The sequence below is a fragment of the Ovis canadensis genome, chromosome 5 (genome assembly GCF_042477335.2).
Source record: "Ovis canadensis isolate MfBH-ARS-UI-01 breed Bighorn chromosome 5, ARS-UI_OviCan_v2, whole genome shotgun sequence".
In the NCBI taxonomy this organism is placed as follows: Eukaryota; Metazoa; Chordata; class Mammalia; order Artiodactyla; family Bovidae; genus Ovis; species Ovis canadensis.
Genome location: NC_091249.1, coordinates 32,960,740 through 32,983,725, shown reverse-complemented (window position 1 = coordinate 32,983,725; position 22,986 = coordinate 32,960,740). Strand labels below are relative to the sequence as shown.

General features: G+C 58.2%; 3 protein-coding genes and 1 long non-coding RNA gene across 7 annotated transcripts; 2 read left to right on the top strand and 2 right to left on the bottom strand.

Moving 5' to 3' along the window:
• Nucleotides 1-907: 907 nt before the first annotated feature.
• Nucleotides 908-2,938, top strand: MRPL54 (mitochondrial ribosomal protein L54). Of its 2 annotated transcripts, none has more exons than XM_070292414.1 (3): nt 908-1,063; nt 1,763-1,931; nt 2,569-2,938. In XM_070292414.1, exons 1-3 carry the CDS (start codon nt 946-948, stop codon nt 2,699-2,701), a joined length of 420 nt encoding a protein of 139 aa, XP_070148515.1. In that variant the 5' UTR covers nt 908-945; the 3' UTR covers nt 2,702-2,938. The 2 variants fall into 2 exon arrangements, with proteins under 2 accessions (XP_070148515.1, XP_069447547.1); XM_069591446.1 differs by having other exon boundaries at nt 911-1,063; nt 1,766-1,931.
• A 1,153-nt stretch (nt 2,939-4,091) lies between these two features.
• RAX2 (retina and anterior neural fold homeobox 2) lies at nt 4,092-6,682 on the bottom strand. Its single transcript, XM_069591447.1, has 2 exons — nt 6,298-6,682; nt 4,092-5,687 (listed from the first exon to the last, which is right to left on the bottom strand). The coding sequence occupies exons 1-2, from the start codon at nt 6,511-6,513 to the stop codon at nt 5,349-5,351; spliced, it is 555 nt and encodes a 184-aa protein (XP_069447548.1). The 5' UTR covers nt 6,514-6,682; the 3' UTR covers nt 4,092-5,348.
• A 3,520-nt stretch (nt 6,683-10,202) lies between these two features.
• MATK (megakaryocyte-associated tyrosine kinase) lies at nt 10,203-18,381 on the bottom strand. 3 transcript variants are annotated; one of them, XR_011257225.1, is made up of 14 exons: nt 17,957-18,216; nt 17,420-17,520; nt 16,674-16,733; nt 16,180-16,293; nt 15,977-16,092; nt 15,669-15,888; nt 15,174-15,267; nt 13,286-13,351; nt 11,949-12,048; nt 11,783-11,867; nt 11,535-11,608; nt 11,225-11,420; nt 10,762-11,049; nt 10,203-10,656 (listed from the first exon to the last, which is right to left on the bottom strand). XR_011257225.1 is itself a non-coding variant. In XM_069591432.1 (14 exons), exons 2-14 carry the CDS (start codon nt 17,423-17,425, stop codon nt 10,417-10,419), a joined length of 1,458 nt encoding a protein of 485 aa, XP_069447533.1. In that variant the 5' UTR covers nt 17,426-17,520; nt 17,957-18,216; the 3' UTR covers nt 10,203-10,416. The 3 variants fall into 3 exon arrangements, 2 of the variants coding, with proteins under 2 accessions (XP_069447533.1, XP_069447534.1); XM_069591432.1 differs by having other exon boundaries at nt 10,762-10,848; XM_069591433.1 differs by lacking the exon at nt 17,420-17,520 and having other exon boundaries at nt 10,762-10,848; nt 17,957-18,381.
• LOC138441055 (uncharacterized) lies at nt 18,186-22,708 on the top strand. The gene is made up of 2 exons (XR_011257230.1): nt 18,186-18,383; nt 20,243-22,708. It is a non-coding gene; the product is annotated as an uncharacterized lncRNA (long non-coding RNA).
• Nucleotides 22,709-22,986: the final 278 nt, after the last annotated feature.

Here is a 22,986-nt window from a genome sequence, read left to right as displayed (position 1 = left end):
TGGTTGCAGATTTAGCAGTAGGGCTGGAAAATATCGAGTCTAATAAGTGTTAGCTTTCTTTACTTATAGGTTTTCAGTAATTTAGCTACTGAGAAGAACCCAGTGTCAGAACCTAGAGAAATATTCCACTTTGAAAAGTTGATTTAAACGTACTTCTTTTTCTCTTGTGTGGATCTGCTTTGTGGAAAATTAATTGGCTTAGGATAACCAAACCCTTATTTATCACCTGTTGCATGGTATGACTTTAGAAAGTTTGAGGGCCATTGGCTACATGGGTATAACTTATAGGGTGGTAGGACCTTTTAATGTAACGCTAACAAGTTTTCTCCCCCCGATCCCCTAGCCTTTATGTTAGTTTTTAAATGCCATATGTAATCTGTGGTTCACAAAATTGGGAGCGAGGGACTTGAAACAGAACTGCTATAAATTTAAAGGATACATAATCCCCTATCCAAGGCTTCCCAGGTGGCGCTAGAAGTAGAGAATCTGCTTGCCAATGCAAGAGATGCAAGAGACCCAGGTTTGATCCCTGGGTTCAGGAAGGTGCCCTAGAGAAGGAAATACGCCAGTATTCGTGCTTGGAAAAATCACAGTTTTTCCCCCTCCCAGATAGAGGAGCCTGGTGGACTATAGTCCCTGAGGCCGCAGAGTTGGACCAGATTGAGCACACACAGTTGCTTGTTGAATACAATCAGGAATGTATAAAAGTGTGATACTCAAAGTAAGTGATAATAACTGGAGGGCAAGAGGTCAATGAAACATCCTTTGAAAGTCGCTTCTTCCCATAACTAGGGACAGCTATAAAAGTTTAAAGAAATCACAATAAAGATATGCCTACCGCTGGATTACTACATTTCCCATAAATCTCTAGGGGCCTACAACTCCCAACCCCTCGATCGCTGACGTCTTCCGGAAACGTGCACGTGCACGTTGCCAGCATACGTCATGGCGGCTAGACGCCTCATCGGTGCTACCCGGAGCTGGGCCGGCTGGCGGGCCTGGGAGCTTCCGGACCCCGCGGGTTTTGTAAGACTACATGTACGCGATTATGCCAAGAGACCGGGTGAGCTGGCTTAAGAGAGAACAAAATGGGAACGGTAGGGACATTGGGGAGTTCGTAGTGCGCAAGCGCTAGTCGGGAGGCGCGTCCTAGTACGAGCGCGCAAGCGTAGAGGCAGCTAAGCTCGGCTTTTGCGCAGGCGCAGTGTGAGGTATCTGAAGGTGGGCTCTCAGGCCCTACGTTGGGGGGGGTGTGGGTGTGGGTGCGGGGGTGGGTGGTTGGGGGGGTGTGGGTGCGGGGGTGGGGGTGGGGGGGTGTGGGTGTGTGTGTAGTGGTTAGGTGGAGAACTGGAACTTGGGTCCCTAGCAAATTACCACCGGAAATTCGGACCATATGGGCATCTAACTATTAAAGCCAAAACAAGATTTAATTTTTTTCCGGATGCAGCCTTGCCTGATCTCCCTTGTTGAAAGGAGGGACTTGGCAAACCAAACGTGAGGTTTTAGACACACGGCAGCCGGCGGACATTTTCTTCGTGAGATAAATAGAAGGAATGAAAATGGAATTGAAAAGGAGTGAACTTAGTTACCGTGAATAGCAGTGTCATTTAATGTAGTGCCCATGAATATCAATGTCATTTAATGCAGTGCCCGTGTCCCAGTTAAAATCATTTTGAGAACAGTACACGGGGTACAGCTGGGGCAGAAAGGGAAGGCAGGCCTCCCGAGGGTGTAGCTGGGCTAACATGACTCTCCCCCACAGCAGTTTTTAAGGGGGGCAAAGGCGGCAAAGGTGCTGCGGTGGGAGAGACCCTGAAGGACCCCGAGGTGTGTACAGACCCAGTCCAGCTCACCACGCACGCCATGGGTGTCAACATCTACAAGGAGGGCCAGGATGTGGTCCTGAAGCCGGATTCTGAGTACCCTGAGTGGTGAGTGGGTCAGGACTGGGTGAGGAGGGCCCTGCGGATCCCATCTGAGATTTCAGGAGGGCTTCCCTGGGGAGTTGGGGGGCAAGTTAAGACCTGAGTGGATGGCCAGAGCTTCAGAGGCAGGTGGGAACAGCCAGTGCAAAGGCCCTGCGCAGAACTGCACCTGGTTTGTACAGTGGATAGCAAGGAGCAAGGTGGAGGGTAGGGGGAGACAGGCAGGAGCCTGGTGAAGCCTGGCTGTCGGGGGTTGCAGGGGGAATTCCGCTCTTGGCTCTGTGAGCAGTGGCAGGATGGGGAAGCCATCACCATGCACCCATCCTTCAAGCTGGTTAAGGTTTAGAAAGGTTCAGCGAGGGGGTGGGGGCCTTGCAGGCGGGCAGTGCAGCCCAGACAATGGCCAGGAGGCAGAAGGCTTGGCACGCGCCTACTTCAGATCCCAGGGCCACTGGGATGGGGGCGCCCCCTGTTCCACAGCCCAGGAGCTGGCTCATGGTGGGGAGGGACTACCCTGAGGTCAGCTGGCCACCAAGGGACCCGGTACTGCTGCAGCCTGTGCCCAAGGTGTCTGGGATGGGGTCGGGGAGCCGTGGGGAAGGGGGCTGCTCTATAACCCCGACTTCTGCCCGCTTCCCATCAGGCTGTTCCAGATGAACGTGGGCCCCCCCAAGAAGCTGGAGGACCTGGACCCGGAGACCCGGGAGTACTGGCGGCTGCTCCGGAAACACAACATCTGGCGCCACAACCGGCTGAGCAAGAACCAGAAGTTCTAGTGGGGGAGGGCCAGAGCTCTCTAAAAGGACCCTGACCCTCCAAGGACCTGGAGGAGACAGGACAGACTGGGGGCTGACTGGGAGTTGGTACCTCCCCCAGCCTGCCCCCAGGACTTTTTATATTCTGGAGAAACACACGTCTCTGAGAACGAAGAGAATTGCCCCCACAGTGAGACTGAATCAGGGGCCTGGGGGCCAATAAAGCCTTCTGGGGGCAGTTGTCGGCAGGTCCCGGAAGCCGCTGAGTGTCCTGTGATATTGGGGTCAGGAGGGACTTGGGACAGGCATTGGGGAGGTGGGCACCTCAGACCCAGTGGTTCCATGGCCCAGCCTCCACCCTCGGTGATTGCTGGGCATCTGCAGGTCCATGTTCACCTCCCAGCCTCGTTGAGCTTCTCACCCTGATTCCTGGAATTCCTAGCATTGCCCAAGAGGCCCCAACCTCTGTCCTCGAGGGGCAGAGTTTTTGAGCCTAGCTTCCCTGGATTGCAGTGGACTTGGACTCATACCCGAGGCGCATCATCCAGAGCAGAAGAGAGTCTTCTTAAGCTTCAGGAATGGAAATGTCCAGGGCTAGGCATGGCTGGATCCAGGTGCTTCAGTATTCAGCTATGAGGTGCTCTCCATCTCAGTGGGTAGGTCCTTTTATCCCTTGGGTAGGGGTGGCTCCAGGACTTCTGACTGACATCCCATACCCAGTTCAGCAAACCCAGCCAGAGGGAAGGGACTTCTTTTTCCTTTCTGCCGGGGTCACAGGGGTTATCTTTGTTGGCCAGCCTACCCACCATCCTGTCCACCCCCCACTGGTCCCCACCAGCTTAGAGGAGGCTGAAGGACACACAAGGTGCCAGGGCCCACTCCCAGTGGTACAGCCATGCCCTCTCCTGGGTAGGTACCTGGGTTTGGGGTGGCATACACTGCTTAGGGGGCTGGACCAGGGCGCTCTCACCCTCCAAACTCCTCCAGAGCTGGGCGGGTGAGGCGGGACAGGATCTCAGAGGCTAATTCTGTCTGGTCCCAGGGAAACAGCCTTCATCCTCTTAGAGGACTCTACCAAGCGGATTACCGCTCACCTGCCCTCCTGCAGCCTGTGCTGGGCACGCGCATCATCCCAACCCTCCTGCGCGGGTCCCCACAGCTCTCAGAGTGAAAACTGAAGTTGTAATGGCCACAGGCTTCCTGGCTGCTCCTCCAACACTGCAGTCGTGGTGCCCCCCGGGCCCTCTGCCCGGGTCTCTCCCCGGCCCCACCGCGTCCTCAGGGCTCCCTCTTTACCTCCAGACCTTGACTCTGATGGTGCCGACCACCCTATTAAACTGCAGCCCTGCCACACGCTCCCGACTGCCCTTCCTGGCTTTGTTTTTCTCCCAAGCACTTAACCACCAGCAGCTGTTGCACGTTTTGTTTATTTTTTAAGTTAGGGCTCTGGTCTCTCCCACTGGAGTGGTAGCTCCAGGAGGGCAGGGGTTTTTCTCTGCTTTGTTCACTGTTGTGTCCTCGCTGTGAGTTGGAACGGGTGGATGAATGATTGGGGGGATGGTTGGCCTCGCTGCCACGGCATAAACAACACAGAGGCCGTTGGGGTTCACGTGAGGTGCCCTCTGAGGTGGGAGGTGAGCAGGCCAGCTGAGAGCGGCCTGGAAGCGACATTTCTGGAATTTCCTGGCACCTGTGGTCACTTCCTGGCCAGAGCCTGGAGCGAGTGGGGTGCTGCCATGTTCCCCCCACCATACGCTCTCCTGTCCTGACTCATTCCGTCCCACAGGGAGGTGCCCTGACATGTGGGCACTTGGGCCACACACCCCCAGCCCAGCCAGCCTCCGTGTCCTGGAGCCCAGCTGAACCCCGGCAAGGGTGGCCATCATGCCTTTGTGAGCCCTGGGGGCACGTGGTTGGACAGAAGGAACGCTTGTCTCGCTACCAGGGCTCCAGCCCTGCCTCGTGGGCTGGGAGATGTGATGGGGCCTGTGGTTGATGGCGAGACAAGTCACGCTCTGATAACTGGGGGGAGCGAAGATCGACTGTTCACCCAGTGTCAGCTGCTTCTACCTGTGAGTTCCCTGTTAGCGCCCAGCCTGGGTCCTAGGTGCCTGGGGTGATGGAGTCAGGCAATGAGCTTAAAAAGAGCTCCACCCTCTACTGGCTCTGTGGCCTGAGGAAACTGGCTATCCTTCTCTGGGCCTCAGTTTCTTCCTCTGTAACATGGGGCTGATGGCCATGCCACCTTGGGGTAAAGTGATGGGCACGTTGGGAGCACACAGTGAAAGGGGGCAGTTGAATGTGAATTGCTGCAGCTATTACTTGTTATCTCTCAGGGCGGCCCTGCTGTCGAACAATTAGAAGCAGGCAGGAGGATTTAGAATCATCAACTCAGAATTAACATCCCTGTTGCTCCTGGTTACAGCCTTAGAGCCTTAAGAACCTCAGAACCTACCCCACACAGGCCCATTTGACAGATGGGGAGACAGGGGCACCAGCTTCCTGGAGACCAGGCCAGGGACGCCCACCCTGGCTGGGCGCCTCTGGCTGCCACCTTGAAGTCAGTGCCAGTTAATGCTGCAAGGCAGGGGTAGGTGGTGGTGGGTGGGGGACTTGGTGTGGATGGCCATGGACAGGCTGAGCAGGAGGGGCTGGGCAGGCACCAGGCTCAGGCCGATGGCCAGGCCCTGTCCAGAGCCTGCACGTGCTCCTTGGCCAGCAGCCGCAGGGAACCCTCCTCCAGGGTGAAGCCGTCCATGAAGGCTGGACTGAAGGCATGGGGCCCAAAGGAGCCCTGCAACCCTGGGCCCGAGCCCAGGAGGCGCGGGAGGGCTGGCACAGCTGGGGGCCCTGGGCCCAGCCAGGGCTCCAGGGACAGTGGCATGGTGGGAGGGCGGGCAAAGGGCAGTGCTGGGGCCTCAGGGAGTCTTGGGGCTGCCACGGCTCCGGAGCCTGACTCCAGACGCTCCTGGCGGCGCCACTTGGCCCGGCGGTTCTGGAACCACACCTAGAGGTGGCAAGAGAGGTGCTCCCAAGTCAGAGGCGGCTCGTGGGCGCCAGGCAAGGCTGCTTTCCCTCCCTGGGCCTCCCAGCCCCTCAGGGTTCTGCCTGCTGTCTGACCTGATTCCTACCCCTTGCAATCCCAACATACATTGTTACCTACCCCGAGGAGATGGCTGTTCTGAGAGCAAGATCCTTGCCTCTTGGCCCCAATTAGTTCAGTCCCGAAGTCTTCAGAGTCCAGGTTCTCCTTGCCTTTCCCTTTGCCCAGGCCCCCCTCAGGCTCCTCAGCCTCCTCCCTGACCTACCTTGGCTATCAGCAAGAAGTTCCAGCCACTGAGTTTGGCATTTGAGGGGCTCCACCAGCTTTCTCTGCCTCCCCTTCCACCTGCCTCAACACCTAGCTCAGTAGAAATGCCTCCAGTTTAACTCCTGCACATCTTTGCACTCATAGTTCTGGATGCCTAGAAAAATGCCCTTTCTCCTTTCTGGCTGGCACACTCCTACTCAAATGTCAAGGCTCCAGTGCCACATCCCCTCCCCTGGGAAGCCTTGCTTTGCCCTGGGAGGGTCTGCCCAGCGCCGGCTGCCTCCGAGGGTGGTTGGGGTGCCCTCACCTGCACGCGCACCTCGGGCAGGTGCACCTTGGCTGCCAGCTCCTCGCGGCTGTAAACATCTGGGTAGTGGGAGGCCTCGAACGCCCGCTCCAGCTGGTGCAACTGGTACGTGGTAAAGGTTGTGCGGTTCCTCCGGTGCTTCTTCTTGGGGGCCTCCTCTCCAGGCCCCGGCCCCCCACCCTCAGCCGCCGGCCCCTCACCTGGGCTCAGGAACATGGCTCCTCCTTGCCCCCACCTGGCCGGAAGGCAGCAGGACAGATGGCAGTGAGACCGGGGAGGGACAGTGGCTGGGGAGGGCGGGGTCGCCCCCCACCCCTTGCTGGATCTGGGGTCAGATATGGAGGGGCTTCTCCCTCCACTGGGCCCTGCATTCCACCTGCCTCTCCGTGCGTCTCAGACGGCCTCCCTGCCTCCACTCCCTTCTCTCTGAGTATTTTCTCTGCCTCTGCCTCTATTTCTCTTTCCTTCTGCAGCTCCCTGGCTCCCCCTCTGTCTCTGTGACCCAGGAAGGCAGAGCTGGGACACTGCCCTAAGGAACGTTTCCTCGCCCCTCAGCTCTCTGCCCTGGGGGCCTGGCTGTGCTCCTGCCTCCCACCCAGGCCCACCTGTGCCCACCTGCCCAGTGCTCACTGCTCCCGGCAGCCCCTCCAACAGCCCCCCGTGGGCCCAGCGCTGTCTGCCGCTGGCCTGGCCTCGCCAGACCCGAGGGGGTTGGGGTCGGGCGGGGAGGAGGATTAGCGAGGTGATTAATTGAGGGGGCCCCGCCCGCCCAGGCGCTGGTAGCTCTGAGCCACAGAGGGAGTGCCAGGCAGCAGGACACACCTTGCTCTAGAACATAAACAAGAGCCTCCCCTTCCCGGGCCTCAGTTTCCCCAGCTGTAAAATGGCAGCAACAGGAATTTCTACTCCGTGGGACTCTCACAGGGACTCAGTGAGCTGATGAAAGAGTACACTGATGGAAAGATACACAGTGATTGGCCAACAGTGAGTGCTTAGTGAGCACTCACTAAGTTAGCCACTGTTAACCCCTTTCGTTATCATCTGGAGTGAGAGAAAGAACCTCTCATATTCACAGATGTTAAGGGGAGTTGGGGAAGCTGAGATCCCCAGAGGTGAAGGTAATTCCAGTTGGTTCCCCTGGGCACTGTCCAGGGCAAAGGAGTATGGGGCATTTTAGCTGTGTTTTGAGGTATGAATAGAAGCTCACTTTTCAGTCACTCAAAAAACATTTAAGCACAATAAACATTTGCGCTTACTGTATACTAGGTACTGTTCACAGCAGGGAACAAAAAAACACAGACACACTTCTCGGAGCTGGCATCCTGGTGGGGGAGACTGATAATCCGTAACTATGTAAGTAAAATACAGCATGTCAGGTAGTCAGAAAACTGGAGGGAAAACTCAAGCAGGAGAGGAAAGGTGGTTCTTTTAAGGAAGGTAAGCAGAATAGGAGATGGAGTGCAAGGGTGTAAATTCTGGACACAACTGGGTGTGAAAGGGGTACTGAGGTGCCATGGAAGGTTGTGGAGCGTGAGGGGGCACAGGTGGCACTTTGGATGAGGATTGTGGGCAAGATGGGAGGCCAGGGGGAGGCTAGAGGCCTGGTCAGGGCTAGATCTGGGGGGAGGGGGACAGGAGAGCAATTCTCGGGGGACGGGGGCCTTCCCTGGTGTCCAGTGGCTAAGACTCTGCAATCCCAGTGCAGGGAGCCTGGGTTGGATCCCTGGTCAGGGAACCAGATCCTATATGTCTCAACTAAGGCCCGGTGCAGCCAAATACATAAAAATATTTTTTAAAGTTCTGGGGAGAGAAAGTCTGAGGAGGGAAGAAGACTGGTGAACCCAGCCCCTGTCTGGGGACAAGTGGGTGATGGGACTGTCCCTCCAGCGGTGGCCTGAGAGCCAAGTAGAACCTTGGTGATACCCTGAGACTGGATGTTCAACCCCCTGCCCAATCCAAGGAGCTTGGGGGTGCTTTGGCAGGGGGTGCCCTGAAAACAGGAGGGGCCCTGGGCGTGACAGGGGGCAAAATGAGGCCCAGGAGGAGGACGGGAGGGATGGAGGGAGGTGGGTTGTCTCAGTGGAGTGAGGCTGGAGACCCAGGCCTGTGGATGGACCAGAGAGTGAGCGCAAGAGGAAGCAGAGCCAAGTCCTTCAGAATGTTGGCTTTGTAGGGGGAGACGCACGCAGAGATAGGGAGGCGGGTGCTCACACGGGCATGTGTGCCCAGTCGGACACTCACAGCACTGAGGCGCAGGCCCTGGAGTGCTGGCAGGGGCGAATGACCTCAGAGGAGGAGGGGGTCTGGGTGGGCAGGGGGCTTAGCACCCAAGCAGTCAGCCGGACAGGGAGGTTCCAGGAGCTCTGAGTCCAGGCTGGAGGGGCAGTGAGTGAGGCCCCTCCAGGCCTCAGTGGCCCCGTCTTTGAGATGGGCTGGGGCATTGCGGCAGGGGGAGCCAGGCCTCAGGAGACGGGGAGTGGGGGTGGGGGGAGGTAATCCCCCTAATTGCTTCATCACTTTAAAACGCTAATGAGCTGCTCTGTTCTCAGCCCCCAATTAGCTAATTGGCCCCAGTGGGTTAAGAGGTACAGGAGGGATCTGGGTGTTAGGCGCAGGGGCGAGGGGGGGCGCTTTGGCGACTTAGCCAGCAGCTGCAGGCCCAGACGCTGTGTCAGCTTAGAGGGCTGGATTAGGGGTGGGCAGGGTGGCGTGGGGCCACGGTGACAGGCGGCCTTCTCCAGCTGGATTGGGTCGGTAGGGGAGGTGGACAGGCCACTCTCAGCCTCTCTGGACTCCCACCCTGCATTTCTCCCCCAGGAAGAATTACTAACCCCCTTCAGGTGCTGGTGGGGAAACTGAGGCCAGAGGGTGGGTGGGGTTCCGGGAGGGGGGTAATTGCAGGAGGCCAGTGTGACCTTGAGACGTATGAACAGCTCAACTCAGGCAGGGGTGGGCCAGTGGAGGTGGGAGGCCATGCCGTGGCCCGGGGTTCCTACACTAGCTCAGGGGTTCCTGGGGTGGGGGCCACAACCCACAGGCCAGACACTCCTCCCAGGCAACCTTGTAGCATCTGGGAGTTTCATCAGAGTAGGGGTGGTTGACAGTCACGGTAACAGCTGAGCACCAGCTGTGTGCACTCAGCCCTCGGGGTCCTCATGGCTCCCCTGGAAGACGCCTGATCACAGAGGAGGCTGCAGGGGTAGGGCAGGGAGGGAGACCACCCCCCCTGCCGCAGTTTCCCTGGGACACCCCGGGTTTAGCACCAACACCCCCATCCCAGACACGCCCTCAGTTTGAGGTGCTGGGTCACGGTGAGCCCGGGCCACAGAGTGGTGGAGTCAGGATTTGAACCTGGGGGTGCAAGCCAGGAGCCCCCGCTGGAGAATGGACAGGGCCCTGGGACAGGTTGTGCGGCTGGCTTTTCCCAGCAAGTGTTCCCTGGAGTCACTGGGTGAGGCTGTTGGGGGGGTGACAGGTGGAGGACATAACCACCCTGGAGCGCCCCAGGAGGGGACGCTGCTGCCCTCGCAGCCCCCTCCCCGCTCCGGGCTTCCATCTGCCTCAGGGGAAAGGCAGAGGTAGGAGAGGGTGCCAGCACAGGGGGCTCAGACCTCCACGGCCCCTGGAACCCTCCCATGGTCCTCTGCACCCGGGACCCCGAGGGCTACAGCAGGAGACGGGGGCCCTGCAGGTGATGGCAAGTGGGTCCTCAGGTGGCTGTGACCCTGGCCTGGAGGGTCCCCTGGCTGACATACCCAAGAAAACATGTGCCCTCAGGGGCAGCAAGCTCCCAGCCAGGTGGCCCCCTCAGTGGGCAGACCAGTGGGCAGGCAGATGGCCCCCAGGCTGAGTGATGGGCCCCAGGGCGGACACAAGGGGCAGCAGAGAGACACTCAGACACCCAGTTCTTGGAACCAGTCTTTATCCAGGGGCTAATCGTTCGCTTCCTGGGGTCAAGGTGCCCATGGGCTTCCTGGAGCGCCCGCCCTGGGCCTGCCCCCGTGGTGCGAGCCGGGCAGGTAGCTCACCGGCCCTGCCCCTCTTCAGGCCTGGTCCGCATCCCCACCCTGAGCCCCCCACTCTCTCAGTCCTCTGGGGCCCGAAGCCCTGCGGGCAGGGTCAGGGCTCCTGGCTGCGGGGCAGGGCGGGACAGTCCGTGTCCTGCCCCCCATTGGGGGCTGAAGCACCCGCGCTGCGTAGCTCCCGGGCCAGCTTCTCAGCCAGTTTGCGGAAGGGCGGCCGGCGAGTGGGTTCAGCCTCCCAGCAGCTGCCCATGAGGGCATGGATGGACCCAGGGCAGCCTTCGGGGGGCTCCATGCGGTACCCTTTCTCCACAGCCTCTGACACCTCCTTCAGTGACTGCGGGCAGAGGCCACTCCAGTGTGGGCTGGGGGTCAGGATCACGACCCCCTAGACCGGCAGGGGACCCAGCACCTCCCCGCTCGGCCCCCGGACCCTGCTCACCATCTTGGGGTATGGAGCCCGGCCGTATGAGAAGACCTCCCATAGCAGCACCCCAAAGCTCCAGACATCCGACTTGCTGGAGAACTTCTGTGGGGCCCGAGATCAGGATGAGAGGGACCTCTTCAGGGCTTCTGCTCCAGCCCCTGCTTCCTCCAGAAAGTCCCCCTGGGTTGACCTTCACTCTGTAGTCTCCTCCCAATAGACTCCTGCCCCTGAATCCTCCAACCCCTCAACCCAGATTCAGTGCCAAAACAAGGTGTTTCTTGCTCTCCCTCTCTGAGCCCTAGACTGTTGCAGAAACAAGGAGACAAAGGCTCAGAGAAGGGCTAAAAGGAACAATTAGCGGCCAAGGGCTTACAGGGGAGGTGGAGCCATTCCTTTGGAAGTTCAGAGGCCAGAGACACGCCCAGGGGCTCATAGTGGAACTAGGGTTCCCAGGGCCCTGGGGGTAAGGGGGACTCACCCCATGCTTGAGAGCCTCGGGTGCTGTCCACTTGACGGGCAGCCGGCTGGAGTCCAGCCCCTTCCGCTCGGCTTTAGCCAAGCCGAAGTCGCTGACCTTGGCCACCAGGTCCTCCGAGACGAGGATGTTGCGAGCAGCCAGATCGCGGTGCACCAGCTTCTTGCTCTCCAGGTATTCCATGCCCTCGGCCACGTGCCTGGGGGAGGGGGCGCCGGGCGAGGGGCTGGGACGCCCGGGCCAGACTCCCGAGGCCAGGCTCCTCCCTGCTCCGTGCCTCAACTTCCCTGCCACCCCCTGGAGCCCCACTCACAGGGAAAACTGCAGGAGCTGTGGGGTGTTCACAAGCGCCCGGCCCCGCGTCCGTAGAAAATTCACCAAGTTACCCTGTGGGGGATGCGGACAGGGTCTAGGAGTGTTGGAGGCTGCTCAGCCACCCCACCAGCACCCTACCTGACCCTCGGTGCTGCCCTACTCCTAACCCCCACCCTCAGGTCCTGCCCCACTCCCACCCCACCCCTGCTGCCGCCCCCCCACCCCCACCCTTGGGTCCTGCCCCACCTTGCTCACGTGCTCCATGACGATGTAGAGGCCCTGATGTAGGATCACACCCAGTAGACGCACCAGGTTCTTATGCTGCACCTTCCTGGGGGCAGGTGGGTATGGGGTGAAGGTGGGGTGGGACCCTGGCCCTAGGGCGCCCTCCCCTGCCACACCCAGGACTCACGTCATGACCGCTGTCTCATCCAGGAAGGCCTGGGCTGTTACGTCACATTTGATATTCTTCACGGCCACCTTCTGCCCCAGGTACTCACCCTGCAGGACAGCTGAGGGGCAGGCAGGGGTGGGAAGGGGCTCAGGACCCCACAGAGACAAGACAGACATGCACATTCCCACTCGCATGAACCGTGGAAGAGGCCAGTGCTGTGGCGGGTCCCCAGGCCTGGTAACCCCTCCCAGTAGGCTCCAGTTGTTCAGCTGTTCAGTCGTGTCTGACTCTGTGCGACCCCATGGACTATAGCTCACCATGCTCCTCTGTCCACGGGAGTCTCCAGGCAAGAATACTGGAGTGGGTTGCCATTTCCTCCTCCAAGGGATCTTCCAGATGCAGGGATCAAACCCATGTCTCTTACATTGGCAGGTGGGTTCTTTACCACTGACCCACCTGGGAAGCCAACAGGCTCCAGACCCCAGAGCAAAGATAATCACCTAAGCCAGGGGTCTGCAAACTGCAGCCCTTGAACCCAATCTAGTCCCCTCAAGGGTTTTGGCAAGGCCTGCAAGCTCAGAATGGGTTTTTACATTTTTAAATGGTTGGGGAAAAAAAAATCAAAAGAAGACTATTCCATGACATGAAAATGATACAAAATTCAATTTCAGTGTCCATAAATACAGTTTTATTGGCACGTGGCCTTGGCTGTTTGTCTCCCTGTGGCCTGTGGCTGCTTTCCTGTATCAAGGGCAGAGCTGAGCAGACGTGACAGAAAACAAGTGAACGCCAGCCCTTTCCAGAGAAGGTCCTGATGCAAGCCCTGGGACCTCCCAGGATAATAACCTCAGGCTGTGGCCTCGACACAGAGGGTCCTGGGACTTCCCTGGTGGTCCAGTGGCTAGGACTCTGAGATTTCGCTGCTGAGGGCAAGGGTCCAACCCCTGGATGGGGAACTAAGATCCCACAAGCTGTGCAGAATGGCCAAATAATAATAACAACACATACATTTTAAACATTTGGGACTTCCTTGGTGGTCCAGTGGTTAAGACTCTGCACTACCAATGCAGGTTCAATCCCTGGTTGGGAAGCTAAGATCCTACAGGCTGCACAGCCAATATACAAATAATAATAAAACAGAAGTGTGCAAGGGTCCAGGGGGTGTGAAGGACTCACTCACGCCCACTGGGTACCTGCCCTCACCACCTCTCTCCTCCTCCTGGCTGTCATGAACCTCCTTCCGTAGAGAGGGGCCCATGTGGCTTCAGTCGCATGGAAAGTAGGTATCAAACGTGGGTGTCAATTCATCTCTGGGAGCCCCCCTTCCCCCAGCCCCTACTAGGTCCCCTGCTCACCTCCAAACTCTCCCTCTCCGATCTGCGCTCCCAACGTCAAATGCTGCAGGTTCAGTAACCAGCCGGCTGTAGAGGGGAGACCCAGTGAGAGGGCGGCCGGTGGCTCCACCTGACAGGAGGCCAGGCCCTGTCTGGTCTCCCACAGCAGTGGCCACGGCCACGTCTGAGGCACCACACTCCTGGCACCAGTTATAGGGGCTGGGAGTGGTGGTGAAAGCAACAGGGCCCACCAGTCAGGGCCCTTTTCTCTTCTACCTGGAGACTGTGTCCTTCCAAGGACCCTGCAGAATCTTCCTTTACCGTGCTTTCCCTCCTCTCTCCACCAGGGATACACAGACCGAAATATACAACAGATACTGGGAAAGTTTCCAGAACTTCTGGTTAAGGTTCTGGAACATTCTTAGAATATTCCAGCACTCTAAGTCATCATCTTGGGACTTCCCCAGTGGTCCAGTGGCTGAGATTCCATGCTCCTAATGCAGGGGGCTCGGGTTCGATCCCTGGGCAGGGAACTAGATCCCATGTGCCAGAAGTAAGACCTGAAAGGCTGCACAGCCAAAATACAAATAATAATAAAACAGAAGTGTGCAAGGGCCCAAGGGGTGTGAATCACTCAGTTGTATCCGACTCTCTGCGATCCCATGGTGGTAGCCCTCCAGGTTCCTCTGTCCATTCTTTACCATCAGGAAAGGTGGTAAGTGAAGAGCTTCCCTGTAGCTCAGATGCTAAAGAATCTGCCCGCAATGCGGGAGACCCAGATTCGATCCCTGAGTCGAGAAGATCCCCTGGAGAAGGGAATGGCAACCCACTCCAGTATTCTTGCCTAGAGAATGCCCGTCCATGTGGTTGCAAAGAGTCGGACACGACTGAGTGAATAACACACTATAGGTGGTAAGTAAGACCCAGCACAGTCAAATACAAATAAATATTTTAAGTCATCATCTTTGTCCTAGCCTCCCTGACCTTTCTGCCAAGCACACCTGTGTTTTCCCGCCCCCTGCATTGTCCTCTGACGGGCTCTGCAGGTCTCCTCCTCTTCCCCAACAAATCCCCTCTTAAAATCATCAGCCCTTGGATATGACCAGGCACAGTGACACCAGCCTCCACCTGGGTGTCACCCCCAAGACATTTCCAAGAAGATAGCCACGATCACCAGGTTCAAAGAGGGGTGGCCAGGGCAGGGTGCGCTTGCTCTAAATGTGGGAGATCTCACTACTCAAGGGCGGCAAAAGCATTTCAGGTGAGGGGAACAGAATGCACAACAGTCCGGAGGCATGAGGGTAAGCGCAGAGTCACACAACCCCAGGGGCATGTGGAAAAGAAGGGCCTCGTAGCTGAAGCAGGAAAGATACCTCAGCCACAAGGGAAGGTTCTAGAAGGCAGTGGAGCTGCCTGGCCTCCCCTCTTTAGACACTGGAGTGATGTGGGTGGATTTTCACGTAGAAAGATGCCTCCGAGGCCACAGGGTTTGGGAGGAAGGGGGACTCCCCGTTTAGGAAGGAGGTGGTCTGATGGGAAGGTCCAAGGCTGGGCCAGGGTGGGGGCACTCAGACAGGGAGGGGCCAGATTTAAACTAGTGTTAATAGAACTTGGCCATGGAGGGGTTGTGGGAGGGCGGGGGGCTGGGGGCGGGGTGGCATCAAGGATCTGCCCAGGGTTTCTGACTCAGGTGAAGGATAATGAAACAAGGGGAGCAGCTGGTGTGGGAAATAGATGGCTAGTGTGCTGATGGGTGTGTGCAGGCATGCCCCACCCAGCCCAAGGGCACCCAGGTCTTCTGCCTGCAGAGCCTGGCACTGTGACCTACTCAGGTGAGGCAGCCTTGGCCATGTTCCCTGCCTCCCCAGGCCAGGCCAACTCAGACGGGAAGGGGGGGGGGGCCCCCTACCCTTGGCCAGCTCCTCCTCCGCCGACTTGGTGCCTTGCTTTCTCTTCGGTCTCACGAGCTTCGTGCAGATGGCCCCTTGGTCCTTGCTATAATACTGCAGGGGGTGGGGCAGGGCAGAGGCAGCCGTGAGTGTGACCCCCCACATCCGGTGAGCCCCTGCCTCCCATCCCCTTCCCAGGGGGTTCTCCAGAGGGGTGGGCGGGCGCTGAAGAGGAAGAGAGGGGGTGGGTTCCCACAGGACTCTCTAGGCTGGTTTCCATGGAAACAGGAGGATGGGGGTGTGTGTCTTGGGACTGGTGTCAAACTGGAGGTTCCTGGGTATCCCTGGAGATGGGTCGGAGTGGGGGAACTGTGGTCGGTGGTCCAGGGACCAGCGCCTCCTTGTCCACACTGGGGAGCATGAGCCTCTGGGGGGGTCCCATGTCTCCCCAGCTGCTGGGACAGGCTGAAGCCTGGCCGCCAACATCTCTACACCGGAGGCCTGGGCGGCCGCACCTCCACCATAGCCATGAGGTTGCAGAAGCAGGCCTCCTCGTCGATGGTCAGGCGGCCGTCGCGGTGCAGCACGCGGTAGTGGATGACGTCGCTGCCGAAGCTCACGCACAGCACGTAGTCACCCGGGTGCCGCGCGGACTCCCGCACCAAGAACAGCCCGTCCTCGGGCGGCTGCAGCTGCTGCACCGCCTCCTGGCCCGAGATCTTCCCGTGGAACCACCTGCGGCCGGTGGAAGGGCGGGCTGGGTGGGACTGGCCGGGCCCTGCTGACCCCACCCGCGTCCCAGGGGCGCTTCCCCACGACATACGGCATGAGGCTGAGCTTGGGGTCCGCCGAGAGGGCCTCGCGCTCCCGCAGCGCCCCAGCCGCCAGCAGCCCCTCCTGCCCGCTGGCGTGGTGCTTGGCACGGTACCAGCTCTTGTTCTGCCGGGAGGGAGCCAGGGGTCAGTGGTAGGAGATGTTTCCTGGAGGAGCACCCCCCTCTCTCCAAGCACATTCCCCCCTACTCACTTCGCAGGCCTCAAGGATGGTGACCACGTCGCCCTTGCAGAAGGCCAGCTCCCCGGGTTTGGGGCGCGTGTGCTCACACTTGGTGATGCACTGGGTGCCAGGGGCCCAGCGCCTCTGGGGGGTAGTGGCGAGAGTGGGAAAAGGGTCATGAGAGAGATGGTGGAGGTGGGGGGTGGGGCCCAAAAGAGAGAGAAAAACTGTATTGAGGCAGAGACCCAGAACAGACCACAGGAGAAAGGAGATGGGGGTGGGGGGGGTGCGCAGAGCACCCAGTAGGGGAAACGGAGTCACAAACAGAGGGACCCCCCGGGGCAGAAGATGGGAGGAAAGAGTGGGAAAAAACACCAAGTGACCGAAAAAGACCTGCGGACACTGCCTAAGGGGACACGGGTCAGATGGCCCCCCACCCCCACCCTCCAGCCCCGTGGAGCTGAGGCCCTGTGGACGGAGGAGAGGAGGGGCCTAGGCCCAGGCACCCAGTTGGGAGTACTCACTGTCGGCATCCTGGCTGAGATGGGTGAGGGGTGCCAGGCGTGGAGGAAGCGAGGGCTTCCCTGGGGAGGGGCAGAGACCAGCTGGAGAGCTCAAGATTCAAGCCAGGCTGGGGGCCCAGGGGCCATGACTATAGCTTCCAGCCTGGACCAGGTGGAGGCGACAGTCGGGCGGGCTCCCTCCAACCCCCAGGGGTTGTGGGGGGCCCAAGGGCTGGATCCCCAAGCCCCTTAGGGGAGGTGGTCTTTCCCTGGGAGAGTTCCTTAGCATAGAGCCTGGCTGCGCCGTCATCCCCAAAGGGAAACAGAGGCACAGGGCAGGCTCAGAGTGAGTGGCCAGGGGCTGGCTCAGGCCCCAGCAGCCCACACTGGGGCGCTTGGAGCCACTAAACGGAGCCTGGTTCTTCCTCTTTTCTGGTAAAGTAGGCAGGGGTACATGAGGAAACAGAGGATGATTCAAGGTCATTCCCAAGAATCTCTGACCCTGGCGGGGGTGAGGCCCGGCAGTGCCGCCCTGCTGGGGTCCTCTGGCTGCCGGCTGGGTCTCTGATCTGACTCCCCCCAACACCGCTCCCCCCTACTCCCCAACCGAGGACAGAGGACAGAAACAAAGTCCCGCACAGTTGCTGGGGTGGGGGCATTTCTGTCCTCTGCTTTCCCCACGGATCCCACCAGGTGGCGAGAGCAGTGGGACAGGTGGGGAGGAGTGAGTCTCCACCCTAGAAATCCCCAGCCCTCTGTGTACTCACACGCATACTGATCCATGTACACACGAGAACACACAGAAACACACAGGGCTTGGACACAGGTGGACACAGGCACGCGGGTATGCAAGCAAAAGCAGTTTCTCCTAGAGACAGTTGTGCACACACGTCTCACGTGTGAACACACGCACAGACATTCGGAAACGTGTGTGCCGCCCCCCCCAACCCACACTTGAACACCTGGGCGCCACACGCTGGGCCACCCGGGCACGCAGGGCTACACGCAGGGCCGCGCACACGCAGCGCAGAGACACGCGCGCACATCCCTCCACGTGGACGCGCGGATACACACACCCAGGGGTTGCAGACGCGCATACCCGCACCCACAAAAATACCACCCCACCCGACTCCTGGGCGCATCCAACCATACCCGCCCCAGCCGCGTACCGGCCGCACGCCCCAGACGCGCGCGCTCGCACACTGGCCCCTCCCGCGCTCGCCCAGCATCCCCCTACCCGCTGGCCCTTGGGGCCCCCCCACTGTCCTACGGTCTTTCCCCACTATCCCCTCCGGCGCCCTCACCTGTTCAGGGGTCGCCCCTGGGCCGCACTCCGTGTCCGCCCCCAGGAGGGCCCCCGCGCGCCGGCTGCGCACCCCGAGGCGGCCCCGGCTGCACAACTTGGAGCAAGTTGCTGCGTTTCCTCATTTTGGGGGGGAAGGGCTGGAATCGGGGTGGGGGGAGCGGGAGGCGCGGCAGCTTGAGCGGCCCCCGCGGGTCCTAGCGCCGGCCGCACTGCGGTCTGCTCCGCGCGCCGCCGCCACCGGCGGCCCCTCCCCGCCCCGCCTCCGGGGCCCCCGGCGCCTCCCGCGCGGCGCTGTCGAGATCCACGCCACTTCCCGGCCTGGCGCCGCGGGGCGCGCAACCCGCGCGTTCCGGGAATCCACGCCTCCCGGAGAGAGGACAGCGCTGGCACAGGGAGGGGAAGGAGAGAGCTTCCCGTCTGGGCAGGTGAGTAAGTCTCAGAGTCCAGACAACTCAGTGGACCCTTCTGACTCCAACGCCCTTAGCCAACTATAACAAGAGTCTCATTTCAGTACCTGGCCCTAGGAAAGAGCTGTTGGTGCCTGGCACAAAGAAAGCCCTCAAAATGTCAACCACCATGAATATTATCATCATCCTTGAAATTAAGGGAGAATTGAGACTAAAGGGGAAAACATCACCTGGAACTGGAGGCCTCCTGGCAGAGCAACACTGGGCCTCCCCAAGGCCAACCCAGCTCGAGCCTCGGTTTCCTCCTCTGTAGGGTCAGGCAGCACCAGCTTCCAGCTCAGAAGGGAGTTCCATGAGCATCTGAAGGCCTGGGGGCCCAGCCCTTGCCTTTCCTCTGTGAGCTCACTTCAAATACTTTCTAATGGATGAGTGAATGAGTCTGTGAGGACAAGGATGAAGCTGACCTTGGGAGGGTGATGCACCAAGATGCCCAGAATTTAATTTTCTGGTACCCCCAAAGTCTAAGTGTCTGTGCACCAAGATGTCGTGTGATTTCTGGGAATAGAGACCAATGAGAAGAATCAGGGGCTTCCCCAGTGGCTCAGAGGATAAATAATCTGCCTGCAAAGCGGGAGACACAGGAGAAGTGGGTTCAATACCTGGGTCAGGAAGATTCCCTGGAGGAAGAAATAGCAACCCCCTCCAGTATTCTTGCCTGAAAAATCCCACGGACAGAGGAGCCTGATGGGCTACAGTTCATGGGGTGGCAAAGAGTTGGATACGACGAGCAGCTAAGTGCAAGACAAGAATTAAAGATATTCAATATCGTGCAATATTATGCACCAAAAACTAGGAAACTGTGTATAAGAAAATGCTAAAGTCTCTAGTTGTCAGAAACAACCACCACTTACCAGAATGTGATAGAAAACACACTGTGTGATCCCATACAGGTTGTACAGGAAGCAGCGTGTCCAAGGGGAACAGTCCAGCAGGGGCCCCTTGAACCTGCAAAAGGTTATTCCCAGTGAAGGAAACAGGCAGGAGGGGAGCAAGAGAGGGGGCGTCTTTCTCTGTGGTGGTGTAATGTACTAATACTGGCAGTGTTTGCCGGGAGGTTTCCTGCACATCTGGCTCTCTGGGCTCATCTGGGCTCCGTGGATCTGGCTGTGGGATTGTCCCATGTGCCCCCCTGCCCCGCCCCAACTTCCCAGCCACGGGCACTGCTCTGGACCAAGGGGCTGGGGACCCTGCAGCTAGCATTCAGCAGGGTCACTGGGGGCCAACCATATATGGCAAACCATCATCACTTGCCCAAAATAGCAGCACAGCGTCAAAGTGGCCACAGCGGAAAACCAGCAGCACTGTTGGAGTCGCACCAGCCACTGTGGCAGGCCCAGGCGCACGAGGGAGGGCTGCCTGCTCTCCTCAGCACGGCCTGTGCTTATGACTTCCCTGGTGCCCTGGCACCCCACCGAGCCTTTCTCCTTGATGCCACAAGAGAGATGGGAGGAGGTTGAATGGGTCTGCTATCTCCCTCTGCAAAACTGTGACACTTTGTGTCTGAGAAACATCTCCACCCTCCCCTGGACAGGGTCCTTGTCCCACGCTCTGTGAGATGGCCCTACCAGAGAAACCAGAGTTGCTGAGACTGGAGGAGAGTCTTGAGCAAACAGCATCAAGTGCCCTTATCAACAAGGGCTGGCCTGGGAAGGGGAGGCCCCCATGGCATGGGCATGGGGCACGGGGCAGTGCCTGACTCTAGGGGGACAGATTTGAGTCCATGGTTTATGTGGGTCAGAGCTACATAAGGGGTGAGCTCCCTGTCCCTGGAGGCATTCAAGAATTGACCACTTTGAATCACAGAGATGTTCTTCCAGTCCGCAGGGTGGCCATACCAGTGTTTCCTGCCTCCTGCCTTCTACCTGCCTGAAGCCAGTGGGTAGCCACATCACGGATCACACCCCAGACATCCCCAGTCGCGGGCTCCTCACCCTCCAGGTTCCAGTCTTGTCGACTTGATTCCAGAAATTCTCTGGCCTCCCTCCCCCACCCAGGCAAGCCGTGTGGTGCAGGCTGGTGACACAGAAGCCCCCTCACTGCCCCTTTGGCTGCTCCAGGTTTCCTCCTTGTAGTCCTCCACCTTCTACTGCACAGACAACGGATGGACATGTGACTGTGGCCCTCCTTTGCTCCATACCCCTCTGGAACCCCCCATTGTCTGAGGGCAGAGCCTAAAGCACTCAATCTGGTGTTCAGGGCTCTTGTGTTCAACCTCCAGCTGACCTCCCAGGTCTCACCTTCTCCCACCAAGTACCCAGCAGTCTGGCAGCCCTGAACCGCAGGAGTTTGCAAGCGTCTATCCCTGCTGTCCTCTGCCTGGAATGTCCTTGCCCTTGTCTGGCTGGCACCCCCAGTTCTCTCCATCTTTACAATGCCCTCTTAGATGTCCCCACTTGTCTCAGAGCAAGACCCCAACCCACTTCCATGCCCTGGAAGCACTAAGCACTAGCCCTCTCTTCTCGCTGTGTGATGGGCGTGGACCTGACCGTGGTGACTGAACCCATCAGCCTGCCTGAGAAGGAACCAGCCCAGGGGAAGCAGAGAGAGGGACTGGCTTCCTCAGGAAGAATTAAAATGCTTGGATCCAGCCACGCCTGGAGTTTATGCTCTGCCTCATGTTGGAAGCTGGTCTTTGCTTTTTGGAGGCTTCAGACTGACTCAATGGTCTGAGCAAACTTTGGGAGACGGTGAAGGACAGGCAAGCCGGACGTGCTGCAGTCCATGGGGTTGCAAAGAATCAGGCATGAGCGACTGAACAACAACAAATATGGAAAATGGGACCAGAAGTTGGGTGTTGAGATGAATGGATTCTATGATGTGGAACTGGTGAGTCAGGTTGAGTTGCCTTAAACCCAGCTAGAGAAGAAGGAACTCTTGGGTGTTCCCTTCTATGAGCTGCTAAATATACCTTCCACCCACCGCGTCAGGTGATGCTGACTTTGCTTGCTCGCCACAGAGAAGCCTTGATGGACCCACCCTGTCCCCCTCCGAAGGCTTTTCTTTTCCTCGTCCAAATATCACTGTTCTCCACCTTCCTCTTCTCTCTATTTTCACTGTTGTAGTTTGGCTACCCCTCCCATCAACAACCTCAGATATGCAGGTTATACCACTCTAATGGCAGAAAGTGGAGAGGAGCCTCTTGATGAGGGTGAAGGAGGAGAGTGAAGAAGCTGGCTTAAAACACAACATTAAAAAACTAAGATGATGGCATCTGGTCCCATCACTTCATGGCAAATAGATGGGGAAACAATGGAAACAGCGATAGACTCTATTTTCTTGGGCTCCAAAATCACTGCAGATGGTGACTGCAGCCATAAAATTAGAAGACACTTGCTCCTTGGAAGAAAAACTATGACAAACCTAGACCTGTATTAAAAAGCAGAGACATCACTTTGCTGACAAGCGTCTGTCTAGTCAAAACTATGGTTGTTCCAGTAGTCATGTACAGATGTGAGAGTTGGACCATAAAGAAGGCTGAGCGCTGAAAAGTTGATGCTTTCAAATTGTGGTGCTGGAGAAGACTCTTGAGAGGCCCTTGGACTGCAAGGAGAGCAAACCAGTCAATCCTAAAGGAAATCAATCCTGAATATTCATTGGAAGGACCGATGCTGCAGCTCCAATACTTTGGCCACCTGATAAGAGCCGACTCATTGGAAAAGACCCTGATGCTGGGAAAGATTGAGGGCAGGAGAAGGGGAGACAGAGGATGGGATGGTTGGATATCACAGACTGAATGGACGTGACTTTGAAAGCACTCCAGGAGACGGTGAAGGACAGGGAAGCCTGGCGTGAGGCAGTCCATGGGGTTGCAAAGAGTCAGACATGACTGAGCAACTGAACAACAACAATAATAATGACCACTGTGTGTCATTTGACAGGCACTTCCTGTTACACACCAGTTGGGACTGCGATCAGCTCCACCAAGGTGAGGCACTGGTCTCCTCTTCCTCAAAGCTCCCAGGCTTGCTCCCACCTCTGGGCCTTTGCATTCCTGGGCCTCCTGCCTGGGACACTTCTGCAGGTGTACTCCACCTTCCAGAACCCCACAGAAGATTTCAGCCCGCTGACACTTCACACCCCCTTCCCCTGAAGCCCTGTAGAACCACCGCGGGCAGAAGGAACACAGACCCTACTGCGTCTCGTTTACTGGCTGCGTCTTCTCTAGAACATCAGCCCCCTGAGGGCAGAGCTGTTAGCCGATATCCTGCACTGCTGTTGCCTCAGTGCTTGATTCAGAGGAGGTGCTCAGAACACACTTACCAAAATATTTGATTATTTTTGGCTGTGCTGGGTCTTTGATGCTTTGTGTGGGCTTTCTCTGGTTGCAGCCAGCGGGGCTACTCTTTGTTGTAGTGCGAAGCCTTCTCACTGAGGTGCCTTCTCTTGTTGCGGAGCACAGGCTCTAGGGTGCCCGGGCTTCAGTAGTTGTGGCGCACGGGCTTAGTTGCTCCACACCATGTGGGAACTTCCCAGATCAGGGATCGGACCAGTGTCCCCTGCATTGGTAGGCAGATTCTTAATGACTAGACCACCAGGGAAGTCCCAAAATGTACTTTTAAAG

Excerpts from the sequence above, each read along its gene's own strand:
- MRPL54 (XM_070292414.1), top strand. The coding sequence starts at position 946 with ATGGCGGCTAGACGCCTCATCGGTGCTACCCGGAGCTGGGCCGGCTGG. Across the intron at positions 1,064-1,762 it reads CGATTATGCCAAGAGACCGG|CAGTTTTTAAGGGGGGCAAA; the intron begins GTGAGCTGGCTT and ends TCTCCCCCACAG. Across the intron at positions 1,932-2,568 it reads GATTCTGAGTACCCTGAGTG|GCTGTTCCAGATGAACGTGG; the intron begins GTGAGTGGGTCA and ends GCTTCCCATCAG.
- RAX2 (XM_069591447.1), bottom strand. The coding sequence starts at position 6,513 with ATGTTCCTGAGCCCAGGTGAGGGGCCGGCGGCTGAGGGTGGGGGGCCG. Across the intron at positions 5,688-6,297 it reads TGCCCGAGGTGCGCGTGCAG|GTGTGGTTCCAGAACCGCCG; the intron begins GTGAGGGCACCC and ends TGCCACCTCTAG.
- MATK (XM_069591432.1), bottom strand. Across the intron at positions 16,093-16,179 it reads CCATCCTTGAGGCCTGCGAA|AACAAGAGCTGGTACCGTGC; the intron begins GTGAGTAGGGGG and ends CCCTCCCGGCAG. Across the intron at positions 10,849-11,224 it reads CCGAGGCTCTCAAGCATGGG|AAGTTCTCCAGCAAGTCGGA; the intron begins GTGAGTCCCCCT and ends CGGGCCCCACAG.